The sequence below is a fragment of the Oncorhynchus nerka genome, linkage group LG4, assembly GCF_034236695.1.
Source record: "Oncorhynchus nerka isolate Pitt River linkage group LG4, Oner_Uvic_2.0, whole genome shotgun sequence".
In the NCBI taxonomy this organism is placed as follows: Eukaryota; Metazoa; Chordata; class Actinopteri; order Salmoniformes; family Salmonidae; genus Oncorhynchus; species Oncorhynchus nerka.
The window spans coordinates 32908900-32935710 of NC_088399.1; the positions used below are offsets into that span (position 1 = coordinate 32908900).

A 26811-nucleotide genomic window follows, 5' to 3' on the forward strand; every position below is an offset into this window, starting at 1 on the left:
AGACTTCCTACCACAAAATCTACCACTGTCTTACACAGCAGGAATATGGTACGGATTTGATAATAAGTTGATTCGTATGTTTATTTGATAGCGAGGGACACATTTCACTTCACGTCTGGTGGGTAGAGTTCCTATAAATTACACATATACCTGAGTCGACAGGAAAGTTTTTTTTTGTTGTAGTCGCAACCCACCAAAACAATACACAACTCAGGTAGTCCCAACTAATACAGACTCTGGATGTCCCAGAGCTATACATTCTACAAACACGTCACACAATAATTAGATGCTACGCACTTGCTCAGCACCTGGATTAAACTCTAGTTTCGTGTCAAGTTAAACAGCATTTACCTAGCCAAAGCAATCTAGTACAGCCATCTTTACCTCTGCACAGGTCCCTGCAGCTACACTCTTCATCAAGCCAGCCAGCCATACAAACTGCCTTCCCTCCCACTCCCATGCATTTGCATGGTCCTAAACTCAGAACCTAATACCTCTAAACTGCATTTTCCTTTAAATCGGGATTGGAATGATTTTAGTATCCTATTTTAAATTGTTGGTGTTGAGCTGCCATACCCAACTGACATGCTTGGAATTACACCCAGAGCATCATAAACATGTACAAACTACTGTTTGACAGATTTTTAATAGTATGCAGAGTGATTTCCTACTGGGTGGAAATGTCAATGATAAACATTACATTTGAAGTGTATTGTCAACACCAGAAGTAGGATTAATGACGAACAGATGTCTCCTCTTTTATAATCTAAACGGTCTAATTAAAAGTCCATTATGAGTAAACAGCAACAACATTATTTATAGTGAAGAATAGACAATCTGCTGTATCCAAATGCACTTAAACTTATAGACATGTCTTGAAGAGAAGGCAAAAACATAGAAGAGCAGCTGTGGTAACTCTGTATATTGCTTATGTTATCCCTCATTCCTAGTTGCACCACTTGTTACAAATTTGCTATTACACGACAGTTGTGTCTTGTTGCATATTGTTTGATTATGTCTGGATGGAAAAGCACGCTTTCTGCCAAAGACTCAATATAAGGTCATCACTTGAGTTTTGACTTGTACTGTGCCTTGATATACTGAAATAAGCTTCATCCTGCTGAATGGCTCGACATAGTAATGATAAACAACCAACTTCCAAAAGCAATCAACGTTCTATGTGCAGCATATTGCCATTTTACTGAGTTACAGTTTATATGAGGAAATCAGTCAATTGAAAAAAATTCATTAGGGCCTAATCTATGGATTTCACATGACTTGGAATACAGATATTCGTCTGTTGGTCAAAGACACCTTACAAAAAATAGGCCTCAGGATCTTGTCACGGTATTTCTGTGCATTTAAATTGCCATCAATAAAAGGAATCAATATTAACTATGTATTAGTAAATCTCTACGAAGTTCTTCAGTTTATCTCAAATCCAACCAAAGTGTATTGGTCCCGTGCACAGGATACAGGGTGTAAACAGTACAGTGAAATGCTTACTTGCAAGCTCTCAACAGTGCAGTGCACATTTATAAAGAAAAAGTACATAATAAGTAATAGATAGGTAGTAAGAAGAAAAATAGCCATGTTTGGAAATATATACATAATATTAATATACAGTATAGACAATGAAATGTGCTAAAGTGAGTAGTGACATGGTTGAGCAGCTTTGATAAATAATAATAAATAGTAGCAGCAATGTTGCCCGTGTGTGTGTGTGTGTGTGTGTGTGTGTGTGTGTGTGTGTGTGTGTGTGTGTGTGTGTGTGTGTGTGTGTGTGTGTGTGTGTGTCCATCTAGTGTGTCCCACTATCTCCATCTACAGTGCCTTCAGAAAGTATTCACCCCTTGACTTTTGACACATGTTGTTGTGTTATAAAGTAGGATTAAAATGGATTTAGTTCTCATTTTTGTCTACACAAAATACTCAGTGGAACAAAAATTTTTACAATTTATAAAACATTTATGAAAAATAAAATAATAATATATCTTGATTAGATAAGTACTCAACCCTTGAGTCAATACATTTTAGAAACACCTTTGGCAGCAATTACAGCTGCGAGTCTTTCTGGGTAAGTCTCTAAGAGCTTTACACACCTGGATTGTACAATATTTACCCATTATTACTTTTACAATTATTGAAGCTCTGTCGAGTTGGTTGTTGATTATTGCTAGAAAGCCATTTTCAAGTATTGCCTTAGATTTTCAAGTCGATTTAAGTCAAAACTTTAACTAGGCCACTCAAGAACATTCAATGTCATCTTGGTAAGCAACTCCAATGTATATTTGGCCTTGCGTTTTAGGTTATGTCCTGCTGAAAGGTGAATGTCTTCCAGTGGCTTTTGGGAAGCAGACTGAACCAGGTTTTCCTCTAGGATTTTGCCTGTGCTGAGCTGTATTCCGTTTCTCTTTTAAAACTCCATAGTCCTTGCTGATGACAAACATACCCATAACATGATGCAGCCACCACCATGCTTGAAAATATGAAGAGTGGTACTCAGTGATGTGTTTTGGTGGATTTGCCCTAAACATAATGCTTTGTATTCAGGACAAAAAGCTAATTTCTTTGACACATTTATTGCAGTATTACTTAAGTGCCTTGTAGCAAACAGGATGCATGCATTGGAATATTTTTTAGTCTGTACAGGCTTCCTTCTTTTCACTCTATCATTTAAGTGGAGTAACTACAATGTTGTTACATCGTCATTTTTCTGATAATAAAACCATTAAACTAATTCACTGTTATAATCACCATTCGCCTCATGGTGAAATCCCTGAGCAGTTTCCCTTCCCTTGTGTGACTGTGTGTATTGATACACCATCCAAAGCCTAATTAATAACGTCAACCTCCTCCGCTCTCTCCACTGGCTTCCAGTTGAAGCTCGCATCCGCTACAAGACCATGGTGCTTGCCTACGGAGCTGTGAGGGGAACGGCACCTCAGTACCTCCAGGCTCTGATCAGGCCCTACACCCAAACAAGGGCACTGCGTTCATCCACCTCTGGCCTGCTCGCCTCCCTACCACTGAGGAAGTACAGTTCCCGCTCAGCCCAGTCAAAACTGTTCGCTGCTCTGGCCCCCCAATGGTGGAACAAACTCCCTCACGACGCCAGGACAGCGGAGTCAATCACCACCTTCCGGAGACACCTGAAACCCCACCTCTTTAAGGAATACCTAGGATAGGATAAAGTAATCCTTCTCACCCCCCCCCTTAAAAGATTTAGATGCACTATTGTAAAGTGGCTGTTCCACTGGATGTCATAAGGTGAATGCACCAATTTGTAAGTCGCTCTGGATAAGAGCGTCTGCTAAATGACTTAAATGTAAATGTAAATGTCATCAAACTCCAAGGAATATTCAGCTTATTGACTCAAAACATTTCAGCTTTTCATTTTGTATTAATTTAAAAAATGTTCTACAAACAAAATTCCACTTTGACATTATGGGGTATTTGTGTGTAGATCAGTGGCACAATTTTAAATTCAGGATGTAACAACTAAATGTGGAAAAAGTAAAGGGGTGTGAATACATTCTGAAGGCACTGTAAGTGCTTTGATATTCAGTCTGATATGTCTACCCTAAACTTTTGTATTGTAACACTTCAGAAAAAGATCTGCAATTGCCAGACAATAGCAGACATGTTTTACACCACTTACTAACTAAGATGACTCAGTCAAGTTAATTAGCCTAACTTTTCTTTATCAATCCAAAGCCATTTGTAGCACCTTTCATTTGGAGTTCAACGCCGGAATCCACATTTCCAATACTAAGTAGGTGACTACAGTAACTGCAGTGCAGTCAGTGACATTTAACAGCCAAATTGGAAGAGGAGCATCTGTACCCCCACTCACTTATTTTTTGACACATTAATATGCATAAGTGGCTTTTAGCTGAAAAAAACACTCTCTCCTTCATTAAGTCCATCCAAGTATTAAAGAGGCAGGGAGGAAGTTATGACCTTTCTACAGATTATTGCCTGCCGGAGTCTGAACCATTATGAAGTTTGCATGTTGCAATTTCCTTTTGCAATTTGTGGGACCACAAATTGTTATTATAAGCAAAGGTCAGTTCTGACTTGAATGCAGTGAGTAGGCCTGGTTTAGGGGAAATTTGTGGGTTGGATTAAAAGGATGTGATGGGTTACCTCGTTAACTGTTAAGTTATGGATCAGTGAACCAAAATTGTTCCAAGCTGGTTGTCAATGGCTGGTGACAAACAACAAACATATACATTGTACCTCATGCAATTTGTATTTGTTTAGTGTCTATAAACTTTTTGTTATGTTTTAAGATAAAACTTTACAGTAATTCATACACGTAGGCTACATGTGGGTCAACCTCATTCAACTTGATGAACTTTGTGTTCCCTTTAATACAGGTTCAGTTGGAACAGAGGGGTGCGAAGGTATTCTTTTGATGGACAGGCTGCTGATTCACACACGAATGAGAGGTTTTGAATTGAATGTCCTCAGCGAAAGACATCCATTTCACATGCCAAATGGCAGTTTCAGACTTGTGATCCTGTCTGGCTCCAATTACCGAAGGGGGGAAAGAACTGACAGTTCTGCACCAACTAATTGACAGAGTATTTGGACACAATTACTCAAAAAGGATTCTGCAATAAATTAAATTAATCAAACGTAATGAATGAAATGGAAGGAATATTTCTCTGTCTCCATCCATGTTTGTCTGTCTGTCTGCCTGTCAGTCTCAGTGCAGTGTACCTTGAAGACCTTGATGGGATCAATCCAGAGGCTGTCGTTGTTCAGCCAGGGTTTGCGCTCCGTTAGGCTTTCAGCAAACACGTCCAGATAGAAGATGGCGTAGTTCTCAGGGTCTGGGATCTCACTCTGGAAAAGCTTCATGATTTTCAGAAACGTGTCCGGAGGCCCGCAGATATACACAACTGTAGAGAAGACAAAAAAAACACAACACAAAAGTTACTTATAACTGATTATCCGAATTATGGTTCTATTTCCTATAACTGCTTTAGCTATCAAACCTCTCCATTTTGTGAATTGCTCCTCTTATCATTGGTAGACTAGATGTAGATATAAACCATATGAGGTATGGAAATCAATCCAAATCAGTAACTTCTGGGGAATGCTGTTATGAGGAATCATGTGTAGGTACGCCTACTGAAGTTGCACAGCCATGTGTCTGCTATTTAGGGGGAGTGTGCATGTGTGTTTAGAGTGTTTAAAGCTGTCTGTGCTGTACGCCAGCCTACATAATACCATCCCATTCAGTTTTCATGCAGTCTGCTCCATAGACAGTATGTCTGTAGGCATTATTTCCATTCGCTGCATATGTCATAGAGACTGCTGCCAGCTCTAAAGCAGTCCTCCCAGTTAGCAGACATTTCCTCAAGTGTTAGACCAAAGTCGGCACAGACCGCCTCGCAGACCCCAACTCTCATCTCTTCCAACATAGCTCACAAGGAGCCATGCCAAGTAGTCATGCCAAGTAGTCCTGATGTCTCCTGGACATCGTCCAAAACCAATGTACAAAAAGGCGGGGGGAAAGTCAACCTGTGTTGTAGGAACCATAAGGATCTGCCTGGGCTTAACTTATTACAAAGCACATCAAATTGTTTGGTAGATTTTGTTTCACTTAGCGGCAGACTCAAAGATAGCAACCAGCCCACCTTACCTGAACTCTCCATTTCTAGTAGAAGGCAGCATTAGCTCCCATGACTCACACAACATCTACACGTAGAGAAACGTAATGCTGCAATGACTATTAAATGCATCCCATTCTGTTCATAATCAAGCGCCTGAGTCTCCAAGCCTATATCATGATTACATTCCATTTGTAGTTTTCCCAGGTGTGACGCTTGAAAGAAGACCAATGGAACAGTCTCTGCAAAATTGCATGTTTAGAAACTACCATCAACGTCACCGTGTTTTGTGTAATGTGTATCTTACTTATTAAAGTGTAATACAAATATGACAGAGATCCTTTTAGAGATAATTATTTTGTAGACCATTGTGTTACCATGGTCTAATCTGTCAGATGGACTTTAACAACTCTCGTAAGAGGACTTAGGAACCGTACGCCTTCGTCGCATGTCTTTGTTCTCTTCCAGGAAGTTGTACACAACTTCCATAAACACATTTATATCTACGATAGACAGAAAAGAGCCAGTCACACAACACAAATGTGATAGCATGCTGACAGTTTTTGATATACAGAACCAGTCAAAAGTTTGGACACACCTACTCATTCCAGGGTTTTCTTTATTTTTGCTATTTTCTACATTGTAGAATAATAGTGAAGACATCAAAAGTATGAAATAACACATATGGAATCATGTAGTAACCATAAAAGTGTTAAATAAATTAAAATATATTTTAGATTATTTGCCTTGATGACAGCTTTACACACTATTGGCATTCTCTCAACCAGCTTCATGAGGTAGTCACCTGGAATGCATTTCAATTAACATGTGTGCCTTGTTAAAAGTTCATTTGTGGAATTTCTTTCCTTCTTAATATGTTTGAGCCAATCAGTTGTGTTGTGACAAGGTAGGGGTGGTATACAGAAGATAGCCCTATTTGATGAAAGACCAAGTCCATATTATGGCAAGAACAGCTCAAATAAGCAAAGAGAAATGACAGTCCAGTATTACTTTAAGACATGAAGGTCAGTCAATTCATAAAATGTCAAGAACTTTGAAAGTTTCTTCAAGTACAGTTGCAAAAACCATCAACCGCTATGATGAAACAGGCCTTCATGGTCGAATGCTGCAAAGAAACCACTAATAAAGGACACCAATAATAATAAGAGACTTGCTAGGGCAAAGAAACATGAGCAATGGACATTAGACCAGTGGAAATCAGCCCTATGGTCTGATGTGTCCAAATTTGAGATTTTTGGTTACAACCGCCATGTCTTTGTGAGATGCAGAGTAGATGAACAGATGATCTCCGCATGTGGGGTTCCCACCGTGAAGCATGGAGGAGGAGGTGTGATAGTGTGGGGGTGCTTTGCTGGTGACACTGTCGTGATTCATTTAGAATTCAAGGCACACTTAACCAGCATGGCTACCACAGCATTCTGCAGCGATACGCCATCCCATCTGGTTTGCGCTTAGTGGGACAATAATTTGTTTTTCAACAGGACAATGACCCAAAACACACCTCCAGGCTGTATAAGGGCTATTTGACCAAGATGGAGAGTGATGGAGTGCTACATCAGATGACCTGGCCTCCACAATCACCCGGCCTCAACCCAATTGAGATGGTTTGAGATGAGTTGGACCGCAGAGTGAAGGAAAAGCAACAAGTGCTCAGCATATGTGGGAACTCTGTTGGAAAAGCCTTCCTCATGAAGCTGGTTGAGAGAATGCCAAAAGGGTGCAAAGTTGTCAATAAGGCAAAGGGTGGCTACTTTGAAGAATCTCAAATATAAAATATATTTTGATTTGTTTAACACTTTTTTGGATACTTCATGATACTTCCATATGTGTTATTTTATAGTTTTGATGTCTTCACTATTATTCTACAATGTAGAAAATAGTACAAATAAAGAAAAAACCCTTGAATGAGTAGATGTGTCTAGACTCTTGACTGGTACTGTATATATATATATATATATTACAGGAAACACAATTTGTGTGATTACAGTGAGAGGTCTATATAGTACCTGTGCTACATTATGTTGGCAACCCTGTTAGCACTCAGGTAGTCTGCAACAAACATTCACATACAGTATGTGCCTCCACAAAAGAGAAGACACAGCTTGATGTATTCTTCCTTCCAGCCGTGTGGCATTTTTTACCTTTATTTAACTAAGCAAGTCAGTTAAGAACTTGCCTCTACCTTCTTGCCCTTTGTTCTTTTGTCTGTACCCAATAATGTTTGTACCATGTTTTGTGCTGCTAACATGTTGTTTTGCTACCATGTTGTTGTCATGCTGTGTTGCTGCCTTGCTATGTTGTTGTCTTAGGTCTCTCTTTATGTAATGTTGTGTTGTTTCTCTTGTTTTGTTCTATATTTCTATATTATATATATAAATCCCAGCCCCTGTCCCCGCAGGTCTTTTGCCTTTTGGTAGGCCATCATTGTAAATAAGAATTTGTTCTTTACTGACTTGCCTAATTAAATGAAGGTTAAAAAATAAATAAAATAAAATAACACATTTCTTATTTACAATGACAGCCTACACTGGCCAAACACAGACGACGCTGGGCCAATTGTGCGCTGCCGTATGGGACTCCCAATCACAGCCGGTTGTGATAGAGCCTGTATTTGAACCAGGGTGTCTGTAGTGACGCCTCTAGCACTGCCTTAGACCGCTGTGCCACTTGGGAGCCCAAGTGTATGTGTGCTTTTTAGTGGTCTGAAAATGATCAAGGTGTGAGCTTTCTCCACAAGTAACCTGGTGGGACTTTGAAAACATAATTGGCCTCATGTTCAGTTTGGTTGTTAAGGTTTGTTAATTTGAGGCAGGTAAATGTTTTTTGGGGAAGATATTACATGTTTCTACCATTTCTCTTTTTTCATTAACAAATCTGATAGGAGGCTAATAATTAGACTTTAAAGGGTTTTCCCATCAGATTCAGAACACAAAATCAGAGGGACTATGTCGGAGTGAATCAATGTACATTACAAATCTGTACCTGACAACCACTAGCTTAAAAACAATCAACACTCAACGCTATACAGTACTGTCAAGACGTCAACCAAAATGAGAGACCACACAGTTGAGGTAAAGGTTGACAACCCAGGGTTTATATGTTGGTGATCTCAGAGGGATGAATGTGAATGGAATGTCAAGCCAGAACTCCAAGCTTAGACAAGCCGTGACAAAACCATTAGCTTCCGTGACCCCAAGCTCACCATGGCGGGCCCATAATTCAGCTAAGAGGTTTGGCAGCTTTCAAAATGATTTTCCTGATGTAACAGCAGTTAAGTACCATATGTAGTGTTTATTGCACTATTTGTTAATGTTACTGCTGGAAAAGTTTTTTCAAGTGCTTTAAAAGAGAATAAACCCAGTCATTTCCATGCATCACTCATTGACAACACAGCCGTATCTGTATTCTGTGCTATGCTGGTTAGTCACTCTAGTCTATAATGTTCTTCTCATCCACTGATTTCTAATCAGTACCCTGACAATAACTATGGATGAAAACAGTGAGCCAAGAGTATAATTTTGTGGTTATAGTAATGTTTTAGGGTTATTGAGAAAACCAAAGGCCAGTATCTTCCCAGATGATGTGAAAGAGTTTAGTGCCTTTACTTCTTCCAGATGAACCAACACACAGCATCAGACAGGTCCTACAAACAGAACAGTTCTGGGCCAAAGCACACATCAATATCACTTGCCAGTATTTGTGTTTCGCTGTTGGACTTTCAACACCCCAATTCCCCTCTATCGGTATAGATATTTTGATATTGCAGTATAACACTATGGTCCAAGGTGATTGTTTAGCTGATGGACTTTCAACACCCCAATTCCCCTCTATCGGTATAGATATTTTGATATTGCAGTATAACACTATGGTCCAAGGTGATTGTTTAGCTGATGCAACTATGTCAGTAGAATTGATTGTTAACATCATTCCATTGTATTATTGATATGCAGCATCCAATTTTGATGGATTCTGAGGTACCAACAAATTTGAAAGCAACACATTTGAAAGCAACAAATTTGAAAGCAACAAATTCCTAAAATACTTGGTCTTGAATTTGTGAAATATTTATTCAACTGAGACACAAAAAAAAAGCATTGATGTCACTTAATTGTATTGATAAGGGTAAACAACAAGAAAGTCTAGCTGCATAATGCAACTGTGAGCTGCCTGTTCCTGATGACTAACAGAGAGCAAACACTCACAAGTAACTGGTAGCAAACAAATGACCCATTTTCAACCTTAGATGTGTCAACACAATGGGTCATTTGCCACATCTAACAATACATCTGAGTACATGTTGTATATAGACAGAGGTGTAATGGGTCTCTACAGACAACATCTCTCTATATCACTAACAATAATATTTGTAAATGTTATAATGTAGAGTGATGTGTGTGTGACGACTTGGCAGAGTCTCTGTTTATATGCTTTCTCAGCCCATTACAAGTAGTGAGGATTAATGAACCATTTGTCCAGTTAATCAAATGTAATGACAACATTCCTGTTGTAATGAACATGTAATAACATATTCTACAGGTGGGATTACCATGGAAACAATGTTACAACAGCTGTGTGTCACTGCGATTTTACACTAGGTAAACAATCCACACTATTTGTGTAATGATAAGAATGTATTTTTAATTGTTTTGAAATAAGCAATAGGCTACATCAAGTACATAATGGTGAACTGTAAATAGAATGAGCTGGAAAACAAGGTGGTGTGAGTCAACACGGCATTAATGAACAATAATAATGCCTTAGCCTTATTACAGGTAAAACTTAATATTTACGATACTTTTTTAGGTTTCAGCTGAAAATGCCTGTCTACTTAATTGGGATAGATGCTGTAAATAACTTGTATGAAATACCTATTGAATAAGAAAAAAAAATAAAGAAAATCTATGCGTGCAGGCACATAATCTCTCTCTCACACACACAAACACACTTTCAGTGATTACGCAGGTGGTTCACAGCAATAAATGGTGGTCTGGTAAGTCACATACTGGGTTTAGAAGTGCATTCTATACGGTCTTCATCTCTTCACTTCTCCCTTTTTGTTTACAAAGCTCTTCTTCACAAGCTTTCAACACATCTCACTTATCTGTTACAGTACAAAAATAAGGGCCACCAAACCCGCTCACAGGGTTGGTTAACTCTTGAGGTCCCTCGTGTCTCTACCAACCTAGGTAAATCAGCTTTTAGTTTTAATACCTCATTAAATCTGGAATCCCTGGTGCCAATAGGGCAGTTTAGAATTCTGATGAGGAGTGAATTCACTTAGGTTTACAAGTGTTTTGTAGATTGTGGTGGCTTATTTGTGTTGTTGAGATGTGGTGTGTCTATCTGCTGTATCTTCTAGTTTATTGTTAACAGTTTTATTGATTTATGTTGTGAGTGGTTTGTTCTCAGGGCACCATTGTGAATGAGACCCTGGTCTCCAATTGAGACCCTGGTCTCTCCTGAATAAATAAAATCTAAATAAAAAAATAAAATAGGTAGGCTTACTAAATATGTTTTTATTATATTAAATAAGTATTCCAAGAACATGTTTAACCCCACTGTAGGCCTATGTAAGAATATGCTTTGACTAACACTGAGTGTACAAAACATTAGGAATACCTGCTCTTTCATGACATAGACTGACCAAGTGAATCCAGGTGAAAGCAATGATCTCTTATTGATTTTCTTATTAAATCCACTTCAATCAGTGTAGATGAAGGGGACGAGACAAGTTAAATAATCATTTTTAGCCTTGAGAAAATTGAGATATGGATTGTGTATGTGTGCCATCACAGAGTAAATGGGCAAGACAAAATATTGAAGTGCCTTTGAACGGGGTATGGTAGTAGGTGCCAGGCGCACCGGTTTGAGTGTGTCAAGAACTGCATCGCTTCTGGGTTTTTCACGCTCAACAGTTTCCCGTGTGTATCAACCACCCAAAGGACATCCAGACAACTTGACACAGCTGTGGGAAGCATTGGAGTCAACATGGGCCAGAATCCCTGTGGAACGCTTTCGACACCTTGTAGAGTCCATGACCCGACGAATTGAGGGCAAAAGGGGGTGTTCCTAATGTTTTGTACGCTCAGTGTATATGACCAACACTGGCTACTCGTAAATTAAAAACGTAAGCCCAAATATCATATTAGCCTACTATCAAGCCAATGTTCCACATCTTATAATGGAACATCTACATTTCATATTGCACATGTGGAAATAGCCAATTTATAGACTTACTTCTTCCGTGGTCTTTCATGAAAGTAATGATTTCTTTATAATAGCTTGGCGAGTCTTGATATGGCAAGGCATCAACTGTGACATTTTCCGCTTTCAAAATTATGTAAATTCCTTCAGAGAGGAAGTAGTGAGGTCGGTCATCTTTTTTCACATCGTGAAAAATCAGAATGGCACGAGAGGTCCAATTAAACTGCGCGTGAATAATACTAGCAAAGTCTCCCAATTTTGTGGTCGAGGGTCCGGTGCGCACAATCGTTTTGTACTCATCCCCGTTAACAAACCCATATGCTGTTCCTCCCGCAGTTATCAATGGGAGTTTCCAATGAGATGCAAATCTTCCAACTGAGGCAACTGAATACACGCAACCTGGTCCGAAGAAAGCATCTGGTTTATTATAAAGTTTGGTGTCAACGGCGATAATCTGTGCCTTATTTTCTGCGCAGACACCGGTTGAATCCTCCGTGCTGAAATTCAAGAGTTGAATTGAGTGGCCTTGGAGAACTCCGTGCTTCCTCTGTAGATTCTCGTTCGCCATAATAATTGCTGGGAAAACCCGAGGCAAAGCCCAGGGATACTTGTGGTAATTGTCGGGAAGCATCACCGCAACTGTGATATTATTTCCCATATTCGTTCGACACCTGGATATGAGAGAGTATGTGAATACCACAAATAAACAGTATCCGAGATCCGTTTTATATCCCATTGCTTTAATTTGAAGTATAAAATAAATCCAAGAAAACGGACCTCGTGTGTTCACCTGGAGTAGTAAGACGCCTTACTGTCCTGAAACCTAACCATATGGCTCTCTATTGAAATGTAACTTCAGGCAATAGAAGAAATGTTTAGGTAATCCATGTGTCATTTATCATCTTTAACGTTGCTCTAATGGTTATCCAGCAGTGATTCTGTGCGTTGTTCACTTCAGCGCATTTCTCGGACTGATGTTCCTTAACTCGCCCCTCCGAGTGTGATAACATCCATCCAAATGACTGGAACTTAAATCACAGAAACATTCAGTGCAGCCCTGCACACGTCATATCACAGGTCTGAGAAAGACTAGGAAGAGGCGCCCCCTGCCTGCTGTCCATGTTCTTCAGTCCTGGTCCTTGGAGACCCACCGGGTGTGCAAGCTTTTGCTCAGCCATAGCACTAACATAACTGATTCAACTACCCTTGAATCAGGTGTTCCTGCTGGGCTAGAACAAAAACCTGCACACGTGTAGATCTCTATGACCAGGTCAAGAGATGATCAGTTAAATATGAACTGTTTTTGACAATAATCTGTAAAACACAATTTCAGCAGTTGCAAGCCTTGTTGTTAAACTCCGTGGGAGTTGAATAAACAAAAATACAAGCATGCAGTACACATTCCAAACTGAGACGCTGAATTTGATTTACACAAATCTGAGATTCCATAATGATCCACTAGAGGTCAGGAGTTCCTCACAAGGCTTCATTTCGGCAAGCGCTACAATAATCTTTAATGACAAATACAATCATATTACATATTCATGTATTTTTATTAACTCAGACAATTGTCATGTTATCAAAAGGGGAACTTCAAAATACACAAAGTCCAACCACGTGTCAATTCAATGTGCAACTTTGTTTTAAAAGCATCAGAACACAATGGTTGCTGAAACACATTGATAGTATGATTTTTGAGTCCTCCAAAACTCATAACAAAGTCAAGCAACCTGGATGGTCAACAATAAAGACAGAATGAGAGGTTCATGCTCCTTATAGCCATTAGTATTGTAAGACATAGTAATTCAGCACGATGCTTGGCATTTTCAGTTGCCTTTACAAACCCTATTTCTGAAAAGGTTCATCTGTGAAACTGGAGTCTCCAACTGCAATGCGGCATCATGTACATTTCAGAAACTAATCAGATATTTCCACTTTTCAGTTGAACCTCCTCTTTTCTCCTCTCTTCTCCCCATCCTCAGTTGGTGGACTTAGGCAGTCTGTAGATGCCTGCGGACATGATGAGCTGATGGTCTCGCACTTTCCTTTGCAGGAAGGCCTGCAGCTCATTCACGTCCATCTCTGTGACAATTGGTCCCGTGGCAACAAACATCCTGAGCATGGAGTGGATGCGCTCTAGGGTCATGGTCTCCAGGTTGGTCAGCATGGCCTGGATGTAGGCCCAGAACAACTGCACCAACAACCACATACACAGGGGAGAGAGAACACTGCTGTTAGGGCTAGCTTGATTTGTATTTGACAGGAGATTTGTATTTGAATTCCATGCCTCCAATGTGTGTGTGCGCGTGTGTGTGTAATGCACCTGTAGTTTCTCCTCCCTCTGCTCTGACTGGGTGGTGGTGTTGGAGTCTCCCTCCTCGTCACTGTCAATCAGCATCACCCCTTTCTCAGGTCTCTCCCGGGACGAGCCTGTTTCCAGGACAGAGTAGCGCCCCCCAGCCTCCTCCTTTAGGACCCCCTGCTGCTGCCACAGAGCCAACTTCCTCCTCACCATCTCCTGCGGCACGCCCAGGACCCCACTCAGCTCCTCCAGAGTCCACGAGCCTTCAGGACACATAGACAGAGAGAGCGATGGTAAAGCTAAATCTTAGTTACTTGTACAATGTTTGTATGCATTGATAAGTTGTACATAAGGCCTGTGATGGCCATAGTAATACCTTTGTCTTGGAAGTGCAGGATGATGGCAGCATGGATGGGGGACACAGTCAGGTTAGTCAGAGTCCTGTCCTCCAGCTCCACATCCAGGGTCACTAAGCCCAAATGAGGCTTCCAGCTCAGGGTCCTCATCGCCTGGGGAGCGAGAGCATTTGAATTATGGAATTTAATTTTTAAATTAAATTTCCCTATTCATTCTCTGTTGGCCTGGCTGCCAGTCTGTTTATAAAGACTTCACTAAAGAAGAAACAGACTGGCACCCAGGCTACGGCTCCATCATCAAGTACCTTGAGTTTCTCGTAGCGGTGTGTGTAGGCCTCCATGGCTTGGGAGGCCAGGGGCGGGAGCTCCATCTTCTCCTCCTTCAGTGTGGGCCAGAACTCAGAGGACAGGATCATGGCTGACAGGGCCAGAGGGGGCTGCTCCTCCTCAGCCAGCCTGGACTCCTCCTCACGGATGTTGGTGTTGATCCTTCGTGAGTCAGCCACGTCCTGGAGAGAGAGAGAGGGAAGAGAGGAGAAGAGAGTGAGGCTCTGTCCTAAAGTGCTTAAATGCCCTCCTTTCCTCATACTGTACTGTCCTGTGTCCTCGGCCTTTATCCTATGATAGATGGGACTGCATGTATTTTTAAAGATACTGCTTTGATCAGTGGTGATCAGAGTATGTGAGCGGAGCACAGAGTGCCCAATTTGACTGGAGGTGAAGCAAGATTCCCCAAGGCTGGAGCGTCGGCCTTCTTGCCTGATCCAATTTCGCTCCAGTAGCGCTCACTTCACGAGCTCAGGCCGTGCCCGGCCCAGCATGCATTTGTAGTCCACTTGTGTACTGCTATATTCCCTTGATTTAGCTACTGTCATCCAGTTTGCTAAATATTTTCATAAACAAACTGATAAAACAGGAGGACTAAGAGCAAAAGAGGGAGTGCAGTGATGTAGTCTCCACAACTAAATAATCGTTGTGGAATCTGAAAAGACATGTATCCTGAAAGCATGATGGTGTACTTACTACGTGCACGTGCTAACAGAAAGGAATGAGGTTGGTAGCTAGCTAAGTGTGTCATTGTAGCAAAGTATTTATAAACAAAAGAAATCAGATCTCTTAAAAGTTTTGTTCAGTTTCGTTCATTTATCTATACAATAGGCCAAAATTGATTTTGCATCCATTTTGTTAGGGTTATTTGACCTAAAATCTTTTAGGCTTACCTGCAGAAAAATAAAAAACAACTATGCACCCTGCCCAGCTGGCAAGAGTGGCCCAAAGGGTGTTTAGCATCCCCAGTGGCTCTGCAAGTGTGGAGAGGATATTCTCCACTGCTGGCCTTCTCTCCAGGCACCATCACATGAGTCTGAAGTCACAGACTCTGGCCAAACTTGTGTTTCTAAAAATGAATTCAAAGGCACTGTAGACTGAGCCTAATAAGGCACTTTTCGTTTAGTTTGTATTTAATTTTAAGTCACCGCCTATATGCGCAATTTATAGACAACAATGATTTAATACAATAAAATGTTGGTTAAACGCTGAGTACTTAATGTCCCTGACTCCCTACCAGTCTAGTGTGTTGCACTCGCAAATGCTTCACCATGTATTTCTTTGTAGGCTATAGCCTTGAAATAATTGAAATAATATAGCCTAAATAACACATTTTTGTTCCTCCTTACGCTCCCTGTCTGGCTCCTGACTTATTTATAATGTTTAGAAGCGGTTTAATATGACATGTAGCCCATTTAAAGTTATGAGCGCTTCTTCCAGTCACCTTTTCCTGTTGTTTATTCAAATACGTTTCATTCAAATCATATGGTTTGGTTTGAATAGTTCAAAACCAAATGACCCCGTGACCCAGTAGTCACAAAAATAGATGAGTGTTGGTTAAATTGTGACTTTAATGAATGGAGTGGCAGTGTTTTTAGTCGAGCGGTTTGAAAGGACGTGGAGCACCGGGAGTGGTGCGCAAGCACGGCTCCATGAGCAATGAGGACGATTTCCGACCTGCTCAACTCCGCTCACATACTCTGATGGTGATCAGTTGTGACACAGCTAGGGAGTCATGATGTCAAAGCTCACGCTGGTATGAATGGGGACTTAAGGAGACACAGAGTAGTGTATGTACAGTACTTTACCTTCAGCATCACCTCGCAGTAGTGCATATGGGACTCTCCGAATCTCAGTTTGAGTAACTCCACATTACGGATCTCCCTGGAGGCACATGAGAAAAGTGACTTATAGAACAAATATGGAACGATTTCACTCACCAAAAATGACCAGACAGAGAATACATTATAATACATTATACATTATAATCAACAAGACACCAGTATATCTGCGTAATAATAGTGTCTCCAAAGTGTCTCAAGTGTGTAGATGGATGCTGAGTAGTAGGATTTCATGGTGTGCAGTAAAGGAGTGAGTAATGTACAGTATAGCAATGGGATACATGCCTTTGGAGTGCAGGTACTAGCTACTGTACGTGAGTGTTGCGTACCTGGCTGTATTGTAGTTGAACTGGTGGAGCAGCCTGTCTGCCAGGACAGTTCTGTACTCGTCTATGAAAATCTCTTTACTGCCATATATGCTGACCAGAAGAGTGATGATGTCAGACGAACGTCGCTTAGACCCTGTCTTGTCTGAGAGAAGAAGGAAGATGATTTTGCATTTAGTGAAAGAGATGTGTTGGAGAGGTGTTCTATCGGAGCAATTCTAGTTCAATGCAGCAGAAACAGGAAACGGACACAGTTTGTCTAGTGTGATGACAACCAGATAGTGATAATCATATACAATACATCTCCACTGGAGAATTGGAGTTCACAGAGTAAGAGAATGCAGTGTGTGTAAGGTGGGTACACAGAGGGTTCGACCTGTCACAGCATCCTTAGGGTCTGGGGTCCATTCCTCTGGGTCGCTGCCCTCGTCCTCACTGTCCTGGGTCTCCAGGGTCACGGGGTCGGCACGGGACAACTCATTGGCCAGGTCACTGCAGCCCTCCGCATCTCCAGTAAGGCTGGCCACTATCTGACGCACTGTATCCTCCCGCGTCCTAGCAGCGGCACACAAACGTTACGTCAACATCACAGCAACTCAACAGCAATATGCTATGGGAATCAAATCAGTCAAGTATCAAATAAAATATCTGTCACATAATTCGCACACAACGTGTAGACTAACAGTGAAATGCTAACTTATGAGCCCTTTCCAACAATAGAAAATAGAATATAGAGAAATAAAATAATAACACAAGGAATAAATACACAATGAGTAATTATAACTTGGCTATATACACGGGGTACCAGTACCGAGTCGATGTGCAGTGGATACGAGGTAATTGAGGTAGACACACCAAATATACAAACATTTGTGGACACCCCTTCAAATTAATGGATTTGACTATTGGTACTTTTTAACTTTATTTAACTAGGCAAGTCAGTTAAAAACAAATTCTTATTTTATAATGACGGCCTACACCGGCTAAACCCTCCCCTAACCCAGACAGCGCTGGGACAATTGTGTGCCACCCTATGGGACTCCCGATCACGGCCGGTTGTGATACAGCCCAGGATCGAACCAGGGTCTGTAGTGACGCTTCTAGCACTGAGATGCAGTGCCTTAGACAGCTGCCCCACTCGGGAGCCCCATTTCAGCCACACCCGTTGCTGACAGGTGTATAAAATTGAGCACACAGCCATGCAATCTCCATAGCGAACATTGGCAGTAGAATGGCCTTACAGAAGAGCTCAGTGACTTTCAATGTGGAACCATCATAGGATGCCACTTTTCCAACAAGTCAGTTCGTAAAATGTCTGCTCTGGTCAACTGTGCTGTTATTGTCACGCCCTGACCATAGAGAGCTGTTTATTCTCTATGTTGGTTAGGTCGGGGTGTGATAAGTCGCTCTGGATAAGAGCGTCTGCTAAATGACTTAAATGTAAATGTAAATTAAGGGTGGGTTATCAAGGGGAATTGTATATCTATGTTGGCCTGGTATGGTTCCCATTCAGAGGCAGCTGTTTATTGTTGTCTCTGATTGGGGATCATACTGTATTTAGGTAGCCATTTCCCCATTGTGCTTTGTGGGATCTTGTCTATGTATAGTTGCATGTGAGCATTATTATAGCTTCACGTTTTGGTTGTTCGCTTTGTTGTTTTGTTCTTTAAAGTTTTCTATTCCAAAATAAAGGATGGAAACATACCACACTGCATCTTGGTCTACTCCTTATGACAAACGTGACAGTTATTGTGAAGTGGAAAATGTCTAGGAGCAACAACGGCTCAGCCGCGAATTGGTAAGCCACACAAGCTCACAGAACTGGACCGCCGAGTGCTGAAGCGCGTAGCGTGTAAAAATCGTCAGTTGGAACAGTCACTACCGAGTTCCAAACTGCCTCTGGAAGCAACGTCAGCACAAGAACTGTTTGTCCAGAGCTTCATGAAATGGGCTTCCATGGCCGAGCAGCCGCACACAAGCCCAAGATCACCATGTGCAATGCTAAGCGTCGGCTGGAGTGGTGTAAAGCTCACTGCCATTGGACTCTGGAAACGCATTCTCTGGAGTGACGAATCACGCTTCACCATCTGGCAGTCCCGGCGGACAAATCTCGGTTTGGCGGATGCCAGGAGAATGCATAGTGCCAACTGTACAGTTTGGTGGAGGGGGAATAATGGTCTGGGGCTGTTTTTCATGGTTCAGGCTAGACCCCTTAGACCCAGTGAAGGGAAATCTTAACACTACAGCATACAATGACATTCTCAACAATTCTGTGCTTCCAACTTTGTGGGAACAGTTTAGGGAAGGCCCTTTCCTGTTTCAGCATGACAATGCCCCCATGCACAAAGCAAGGTCCATACAGAAATGGTTTGTCAAGATCGGTGTGGAAGAACTTGACTGGCCTGCACAGAGCCCTGACCTCAACCCCATCGAACACCTTTGGGATTCATTGGAATGTCGACTAAGAGCCAGGCCTAATCTCCCAACATCAGTGCCCGACCTCACTAATGGTCATGGCTGAATGGAAGCAAGTCCCCACGGAAATGTGGTGTCCACATTCTTTTGGTCATGTAGTGTATGTACATATTGGTAGGGATAAAGTGACTAGGCAACAGAATAGATCATAAACAATAGCAGCTGTGCAGCTGTGTATGTGACGAGTCACAAGAGTTAGTGCAAAAAGGGTCAATGCAGATAGTTAAATAGTTACCCAATAGCTACCGGGGATAACTATTTAGCAGTCTTATTGCTTGAGGGTTGAAGTTGTTCAGTGTCCTGTTTGTTCCAGTAGAGAGCAATATTCTCTAACATTTGCCTCACAATGCAACATGTAAAGTGTTGATCCAATATTTCATGAGCTGAAATAAAAGATGTCGTTTTAGAGAATTTGGCAGTATGTTCAAGCGGCCTCACAACAGCAGATCACGTGTGACCACACCAGCCCAGGACCTCCACATCCACAGACCACATGTAATCACACCAGCCCAGGACCTCCACATCCGTCTTCTTCACGTGCAGGATCATCTGAGACCAGCCACCAGACAACTGAGGAATCTGTGGGTTTGTACAAGTTAAATATTTCTGCATAAACTATCAGAAACCGTCTCAGGAAAGCTCATCCGCATGGTCATCGTCCTCACCAGGGTCTTGACCTGACTGCAGTTCTGTGTCGCAACTGACTTTAGTGGGAAAATGCTCACCTTTGATGGCCATGCTGGAGAAGTGTGCTCTTCATAGATGAATCCTGTACCGGGCAGATGGCAGACTGCGTGTATAGCGCCGTGTGGGCAACGGTTTACTGATGTCAACGTTATGAACACAGTGCCCCATGGTTGGAGGTGGGGTTATGGTATGGGCAGGCACGTATGGCAATTTGAATGCACAGAGATACCGTGATGAGATCGAGGCCCAATGTCGTGCCATTCATCTGCCACCATCACCTCATATTTCAGCATGATAATGCACACCCCCATATCACAAGGATCTGTACACAATTGCTGGAAGCTGTAAATGTCCCAGTTCTTCCATGGCCTGCATACTCACCAGACATGTCACCCATTGAGCATGTTTGGTATGCTCTGGATCAACGTGTATGACATCGTGTTCCAGTTCCAGTCAATATCCAGCAACTTCACACAGCCACTGAAGATGAGTGGGACAACATTCCACAGGCCACAATCAACAGCCTGATCAACTCTATGCAAAGAAGATGTGTCGCGCTGCATGAAACACATGGTGGTCACACCAGATACTGACTTGTTTTCTGATCCACGCCCCTGACTTTTTTTTAAAGGTATATGTGACCAAGAGATGCATATCTGTATTCCCATTCATGTAAAATCCATAGATTAGGGCCTGATGATTTATTTTTCAATTGACTGATTTTCTTATATGAACTTTGAAATTGTTGCATGCTGCGTTTATATTTTTGTTCAGTGTAAATACAGATTACAATAATACACGTGAACCCACCTGAGGTACTTGCGGATTGGTTGGCACGCAACCTGCAGGATGACCATGGATGGGTCCAGCTCCCGTAGGGCCTTTATAGCTGAGATGTACACAGTGATGATGTCAGAGGTATGGACTCCTAGAGGGGAAGAGGAATGTTGTTGGGATGGGATTCATATACACAAGTCTAGTTTCTTCTGTAACATTGTGTTTGCAAACAACACTTAGTCTTCACTGCTTTAAATGTGTAACAGACAAAATAAACAGCAAACACCAGTCATTGTTTGTAATCCACCATCAGTTCACTGACCTGGGTGAAGCAGACGGGTGTCAAAGGCGGTCTTAAGGGACGTGAGGAGCTGCTGCCTCTGATTGGTTCTCTCCAGGCAGAACTTGAGGTCATCGATGGCAGGCTTTGACTCAGGGAAATCTGACAGGGACAGAACAAACCACAGCATGTGAGGGAGAATAAATAACCACAACTCTCCTCCCTCTCTGTATCTCCTTCCCAACAAATCTCTTCCCTATGCCATCAAGTGCCCAACAATAACTGCTTTCTCTTATTATTCACCACCTCCCTATCTTCTCTCTCTGTTCCCTAACCCCTCACCTCTGATGATGCTGAAGAGCTCCTCGATCCTCATGTTGACGTAAATCCTGCAGAAGAACTGGTGCATGTGACACCTCCAGCGCTGCAGCACGGCGTTGGCTGGCTGGCCCACCACCCCAGCCCCGCTGCCTGTGCCGTTGGGCACCGTGCCCAGTCCACTGACTCCACCCACATCACTGGCAAACACCCTGCTCAACCAGCCCAACACCAGCTCTAGCCACTGGAGAAAGAGAGAATGAAAGAGGAATTTGAGAGAATGTTTTTAAGTAAGATAATAAGTAAAACAGATAAATGATCACATTTCTGAGATTTGGACTTGGTGTAGTAAATTGTTTGAAAACCAAATCTTATTTGGTCAGCAACCTATTCTGTTGAGTAAGGCAAGCTTGAAAAGTCTAACTTGTTGATAGGTAATTCCACTTTATTCTGTGAGGTGGTCCTCCCATAGACAGGCTCTTTGGTCTACTGTACCTCCTGAAAGTCGAAGAGGAAAGAGCTCTCGTACTCCCCCCTGCAGTGCTGCTCCATCCGCTGCTCTATCAGTTTGTGTAAGATGGACGTCACTGCCTCTGAGCTGACCCGCTCCAGTAGCTGCAACCTGGACCTGGGGGGCGGGACAATCACACTTTAGCAGATTTGTAGGAAGAAACAACCGCACAAGATACATTTTAAACATAGCAGGCACACAAAGGTAGAGATGTAGACAATGGTTAAGGAAGTGAACCCTGATCTAAGACATTTGTGATGTTGTCGTTTGTTGTTGTCATATTTGAATGTAAGACGTTAAGCAGTACAACAATTAGGGTCTATAAAACAGAGCAGACAGTGACACAGCACCCCTCCATTCACTCACAGTACTTGGCTGAGCTCTTGCAGCTGCTCCAGGGCTTGCTGACACCAGCATCGCTGAGTGGGGACAGTGCAGCCCTGACAGACCCCCCCCTCAGGCCCCCCGCCTCCCTCCTCAGCCTCCCCTGCCTCCCCCTCCTGGGTCATGTGCACAGAGAAAGTCCTACTGTAAAACTCCAGTATTCTCTCCTGGAGCACAGCCGAGGGGAGAACAGCAGAATGGCCCTGATGACAGAGAAGGCCCTCTCACGGAGACCCCTGGCCCCAGGGCCACACAGACCACCCCGGCCCTCGTCCTGCCAGGTACCCAGCCTCTCCAACCCTCCTGGGGAAAAGGACATAGAGCACATTTTTATGCATATGGCAAGATTCTGTTCAGTCAAAATTCTAGCATTATTAAGGGTGCATTTAACTGTAACTTCAATGTTTGAACCCACCTAGGAAAGGTTGCAGTCTGTCCAAAAGGGTACGGAAGGCCATGAGTAGGATCCTGGCCCTGTCCTTCTCCTCCAGTTCATTCTCTGGTTGCTTCATTCCAGCCCAGAACTCAGGGGCAATAGCAGTAGTAAGACGCACCTGCAGGGTCTCCATTAGCCATCCCTCCAGAAACTGTCCCAGGCTGTTAGAGCACAGCAGGCTAAGCCCCTCAGAGAGAGACTCATCAGACATGGTGATGTCATTGGACACTGGAGACACCTACAGACAGAGGAAATTGTTTATGTTCTTATAAACAGATATGGTCTAAGGTGTGTATGTACATTGATAGATCAACATTGGTCTTAGCTAGTTAGCTAATGCCTGCCATGTGAATCTGTTAACGTTAGCTATCTAACGTTACATGTCCAGCAGCCAACCACAGTGGTACAATTGATCTTATTTAATTCTCACATAAAAGGCAAGCAGGCTATATCAACAACACAAGGTACTACCGTAGGCAAGTTAGGTCCATCTACTCACCAGAGCTGCAGTTACGGTGTCCCAAGCAGAAGGTAGCCCCTGTGGTACTGAGAAAAACATCTCAGTAGAGTCCATCATCCCTGGTGGACCTAATTACTCAGCGAGAACCAGTCGATTGTGTACTGACAAAGTTATCGTCTGTGTTATATCACTCACCCATATTAATAATATGTACGTATCATAGTTTATAAGAAATACTAATATGAATCTAAAATGTAATTATAGATGCCATTTGATTGAAGTTATCGCGCTCTTCCTAAACCTGTGGCGCATAATAGTGACGTATGTGTGGTTGCGGAAGTCATAAAAGTGTGGCGGAAGTGTACGTAACAGTTTGTTAGCTAGTTGTCGTGGAAACAAGCTAAATGGAGGGATTTTGAAGCTAGTTAAGGACAGTGTCGGTGTCGAGGAGTCCATATCGACTGCCTACATCTTTGCACAAATGAGCCAGTTTGCAAACTAGTTCAACCTAGCGAGAGTTATCTGTAGCAATACCTTGGCTTCAAACTGCAAAGTTATTACTGAGTCGCTAACTAACGTAGATAGTACTCTGGCTGTGTGCGCGGGGAAGGGCCCTGAAGAGCTGGAAAAGTAAGTATAATCGACAACATCATGACCCAACAAGGAGCAGCGCTACAAACCTACAACAACGAGCTTGTCAAGTGTAAGTGAATGTGGCATTTCGTATATTTGTCTTTAAATACTACGTTGCTTTAGTTAGCTAGTTTCTACCTAACTAACAGTTATGTCAATATGTTAGCTAGCTAGCTTCTTGTTTTCACTTGTTTGGGTCCGTTGTGGAAATATCTGTATTTTTATACTGTACTTAGGCCCTTCAGGGACAAAGATTTCCCGAATGTATCATAATTCCAGCTCCTCATTTTGGACAACTACAGCTAATTAGGCACGTGTGACTGAATCTGGTTAGTTAACCTTGAAAGAGTATGCTGCTTCTATCGCATGCTTTGATGCAGCCTGTTTCTAGGCTCTTTCTCTTTGCTGCGGTTTCCTTTTCTCCCAATAGAAAGTCATTATTTCACTAGGTGCATGTGCAGACAGTAATTTTTTTTCCTATATCACTACACAAGAGTATGTGTGACTCAGTCAACTGTTGTTGAAAGGTTAGGGAGGGGGATTAAATGCGGCAGAATCATGTTATTCCTTAGTCTGTATTTTACAGGCAAGACACGCTAGACTTGGACCCAGTCTGTGCGGAAGTTTACCTGTTTGACTTGTCAAGGAAATATGTTAAGTTTGAAATACTTTTGTATTAATTTATTTCTTTAAGCCTTCATTTAGTAATTTACACACTTGTGACACCCAGTGTGTAGTTAGTGGGAGGGGATATAACTGTTACAAGAATGTTGGTATCCAAGTAGTAGGTGTGTGTTTGCACTGCAGATACTGTCTGCAGCTATTCCAGACTACAGCAGACCCATGGGAAATAGCCACTGACTATAATTGACCTTGCTTTAGCACAGCCATCAAACCCCTGACACGTAGTTTAAATCAAGACATGGCATTCTGCTTGTGTAGAATTTAAATGCATCCATCTCTGAGTAACTGTTTCAATCAGTCCATGTATAGATGCCCATAATCTCACTGACATGACTGGTAATGTCAGAGGAATTTGATCTAGACTTTAGCCCAGGTGTTCTGCTTCAGAAGACTATTTTCATTGGAATTGTCTAAGATCAATTGAACCCTTGATGCTCAACCCACTCATTATAGTTTGGATAGATTTGTCAGCAGTTTTGAATCATAATGGCTGGCTTTGAAAATATAGGCTAGTATTATGGAGCTGATTCGATGGAGTGTTGATGCAACTAATGCCTATCTTTATACTGTGAAAGATCTAATTCCATAGCTACGGACTAAGATGTGACCTCTGGCAGTGGGATTTCATTAATGTATGATACTGTCTCTCACACTTTCATCCATCACAGGCTGGAATGGGCTGATTCAACAGGAAAGGGATGCTGAGTGAGGGTGACCTCAATTTAGACCTCCCCCTCTTATCCCTCTTACATTGTGCACAGGAAGTCTGACATGTATTTAGAAGGATAGATTATAGGCCTCTAGGTTGTTTTCTCTTCAAAATACCCAGATTTCTTACTATTCACAGGCTGTTGGGACTAGGAATGTAGGCCCAGGCTATATTTGATGCTAAGCATTCAAGTAATTAATTTAGGCTATGGCTACACTGTAAAAACAGTCATGTACAAATTAATTGAACTGAATACCATGGTCGTATCCACATTAATTGTACATTTACATTCCATCTCCTAAACAGCCAGTATTTCCTTTTCCCCAGGTATCGAGGAGCTGTGCTCTAAGAGGGATGAGTTGAACCGTCAGATACAGCTGGAGGAGGAGGAGAAGGGTCGTCTACAACACGACATTCGTGTCCTCACTGAGAAGCTAAGCCGCGTCAATGAGAGCTTGGCCAGACGACTCACCGCCCGCGCTGACTTTGACCGCACCATCGCTGAGACTGAGGCTGCCTATATGAAGGTCAGGCCAGGGTTCAGGGGCTTTATTTTTTGTATGTTTATTCAACGCTAGTTTAGTCTCACAAAACCCTGAATGGATATGTCCGCTTTACAGGATCGCTCATGTTAATTTGACTGCAAAAAGACCCTACAAAACGTACAGGGCAAGACATTTTCTGACCCACAAAAGAACCCTGGAATTACTTGTTGTAATTCAAGACAACATACATCCCACGTGTTTTCTTAATATTCAACTCCCTTGGGGTTACTAAGAGCTTAACGGCAGAGCAAACAAACGCCCGTAAGTGTCGTTAATTAAAAACGGAGTGCTCAAAGTCAGACTTTCCAATCAAATTGTTACACAGCACATTGTCATGCTGCATTTCATTCCCACTTACCTCAGACTATATGGTATTTCATAGACTGAGGCAAGTGTCTTATGTTAATTCATGCCTTATTCTCAGATTCTGGAGAGCTCTCAGACACTGCTGAGTGTACTAAAGAAGGAAGCGGGAAATCTCGGCAAAGCCACTGAACCCAGAGGGAAAGACCACTGACGTCCAGACTACCTTCCCTCTCACCCAGATACCAGCACTTCATCACCATCTTATCTAGAACTGTTTGTAATATATTTATGTAAAAATGTTTTGAATATCTAATTCTGCTCTTTACTGGTGTACTTATTTTATATCAATTGAATTATTTTAATAAAGTTTGAAGATTCCCTTCACATTTGCCATGTATGGAACCAACTCAAAAGTAATTCCATTTGTTGTGAGTGCTGTGTCTTTAAACAAATACGCACACTCGGAAGATTCTGCCTTCACATGAGGGCTGGAGACTAGTCACACTGTCAAGGCTTCATCTATTTATTGAGCGTTCATTTGTACAGTTCTGACATCTTTTTTTGCCCAAATCATTGACAACTACACATTTTACAGTAAGCACATA

The 26811-nt window shown here is 42.1% G+C and overlaps 3 protein-coding genes across 4 annotated transcripts in view; 1 reads left to right on the plus strand and 2 right to left on the minus strand.

Moving 5' to 3' along the window:
- LOC115122400 (atrial natriuretic peptide receptor 2-like) overlaps positions 1-12885 on the minus strand; it is a 62533-nt gene extending 49648 nt beyond the window's left edge. Inside the window, exons 1-2 of one of the 2 annotated variants that reach the window (XM_029651610.2) lie at positions 11883-12885; positions 4729-4910 (exon numbers count right to left, since the gene is read on the minus strand). In XM_029651610.2, the coding sequence (XP_029507470.1) occupies positions 4729-4910; positions 11883-12585 (885 nt within the window). In that variant the 5' untranslated portion in view covers positions 12586-12885. The remainder of the gene's footprint in view (positions 1-4728; positions 4911-11882) is intronic. The other variant, XM_029651615.1, reaches the window with a different exon arrangement.
- A 498-nt stretch (positions 12886-13383) lies between these two features.
- anapc2 (anaphase promoting complex subunit 2) lies at positions 13384-23664 on the minus strand. Its single transcript, XM_029651625.2, is given in 15 exon segments — positions 13384-14040; positions 14173-14414; positions 14528-14660; positions 14813-15016; positions 16643-16718; positions 17005-17146; positions 17378-17556; positions 20974-21091; positions 21263-21382; positions 21563-21782; positions 22034-22166; positions 22416-22614; positions 22617-22736; positions 22849-23107; positions 23369-23664. Coding segments are annotated over 15 exon segments (2436 nt in total). The 5' UTR covers positions 23447-23664; the 3' UTR covers positions 13384-13827.
- Positions 23665-23692: 28 nt separating this feature from the next.
- Positions 23693-26603, plus strand: ssna1 (Sjogren syndrome nuclear autoantigen 1). The gene is made up of 3 exons (XM_029651634.2): positions 23693-24032; positions 25683-25882; positions 26325-26603. The coding sequence occupies exons 1-3, from the start codon at positions 23981-23983 to the stop codon at positions 26415-26417; spliced, it is 345 nt and encodes a 114-aa protein (XP_029507494.1). The 5' UTR covers positions 23693-23980; the 3' UTR covers positions 26418-26603.
- Positions 26604-26811: the final 208 nt, after the last annotated feature.

What these genes read in the sequence shown, in the direction of transcription:
- ssna1 (XM_029651634.2), top strand. Translation starts at nt 23,981, where the DNA reads ATGACCCAACAAGGAGCAGCGCTACAAACCTACAACAACGAGCTTGTC. An exon ending in CAACAACGAGCTTGTCAAGT is followed by an intron (nt 24,033 to 25,682) that starts GTAAGTGAATGT and finishes CCTTTTCCCCAG; the next exon opens with GTATCGAGGAGCTGTGCTCT. An exon ending in CTGAGGCTGCCTATATGAAG is followed by an intron (nt 25,883 to 26,324) that starts GTCAGGCCAGGG and finishes CCTTATTCTCAG; the next exon opens with ATTCTGGAGAGCTCTCAGAC.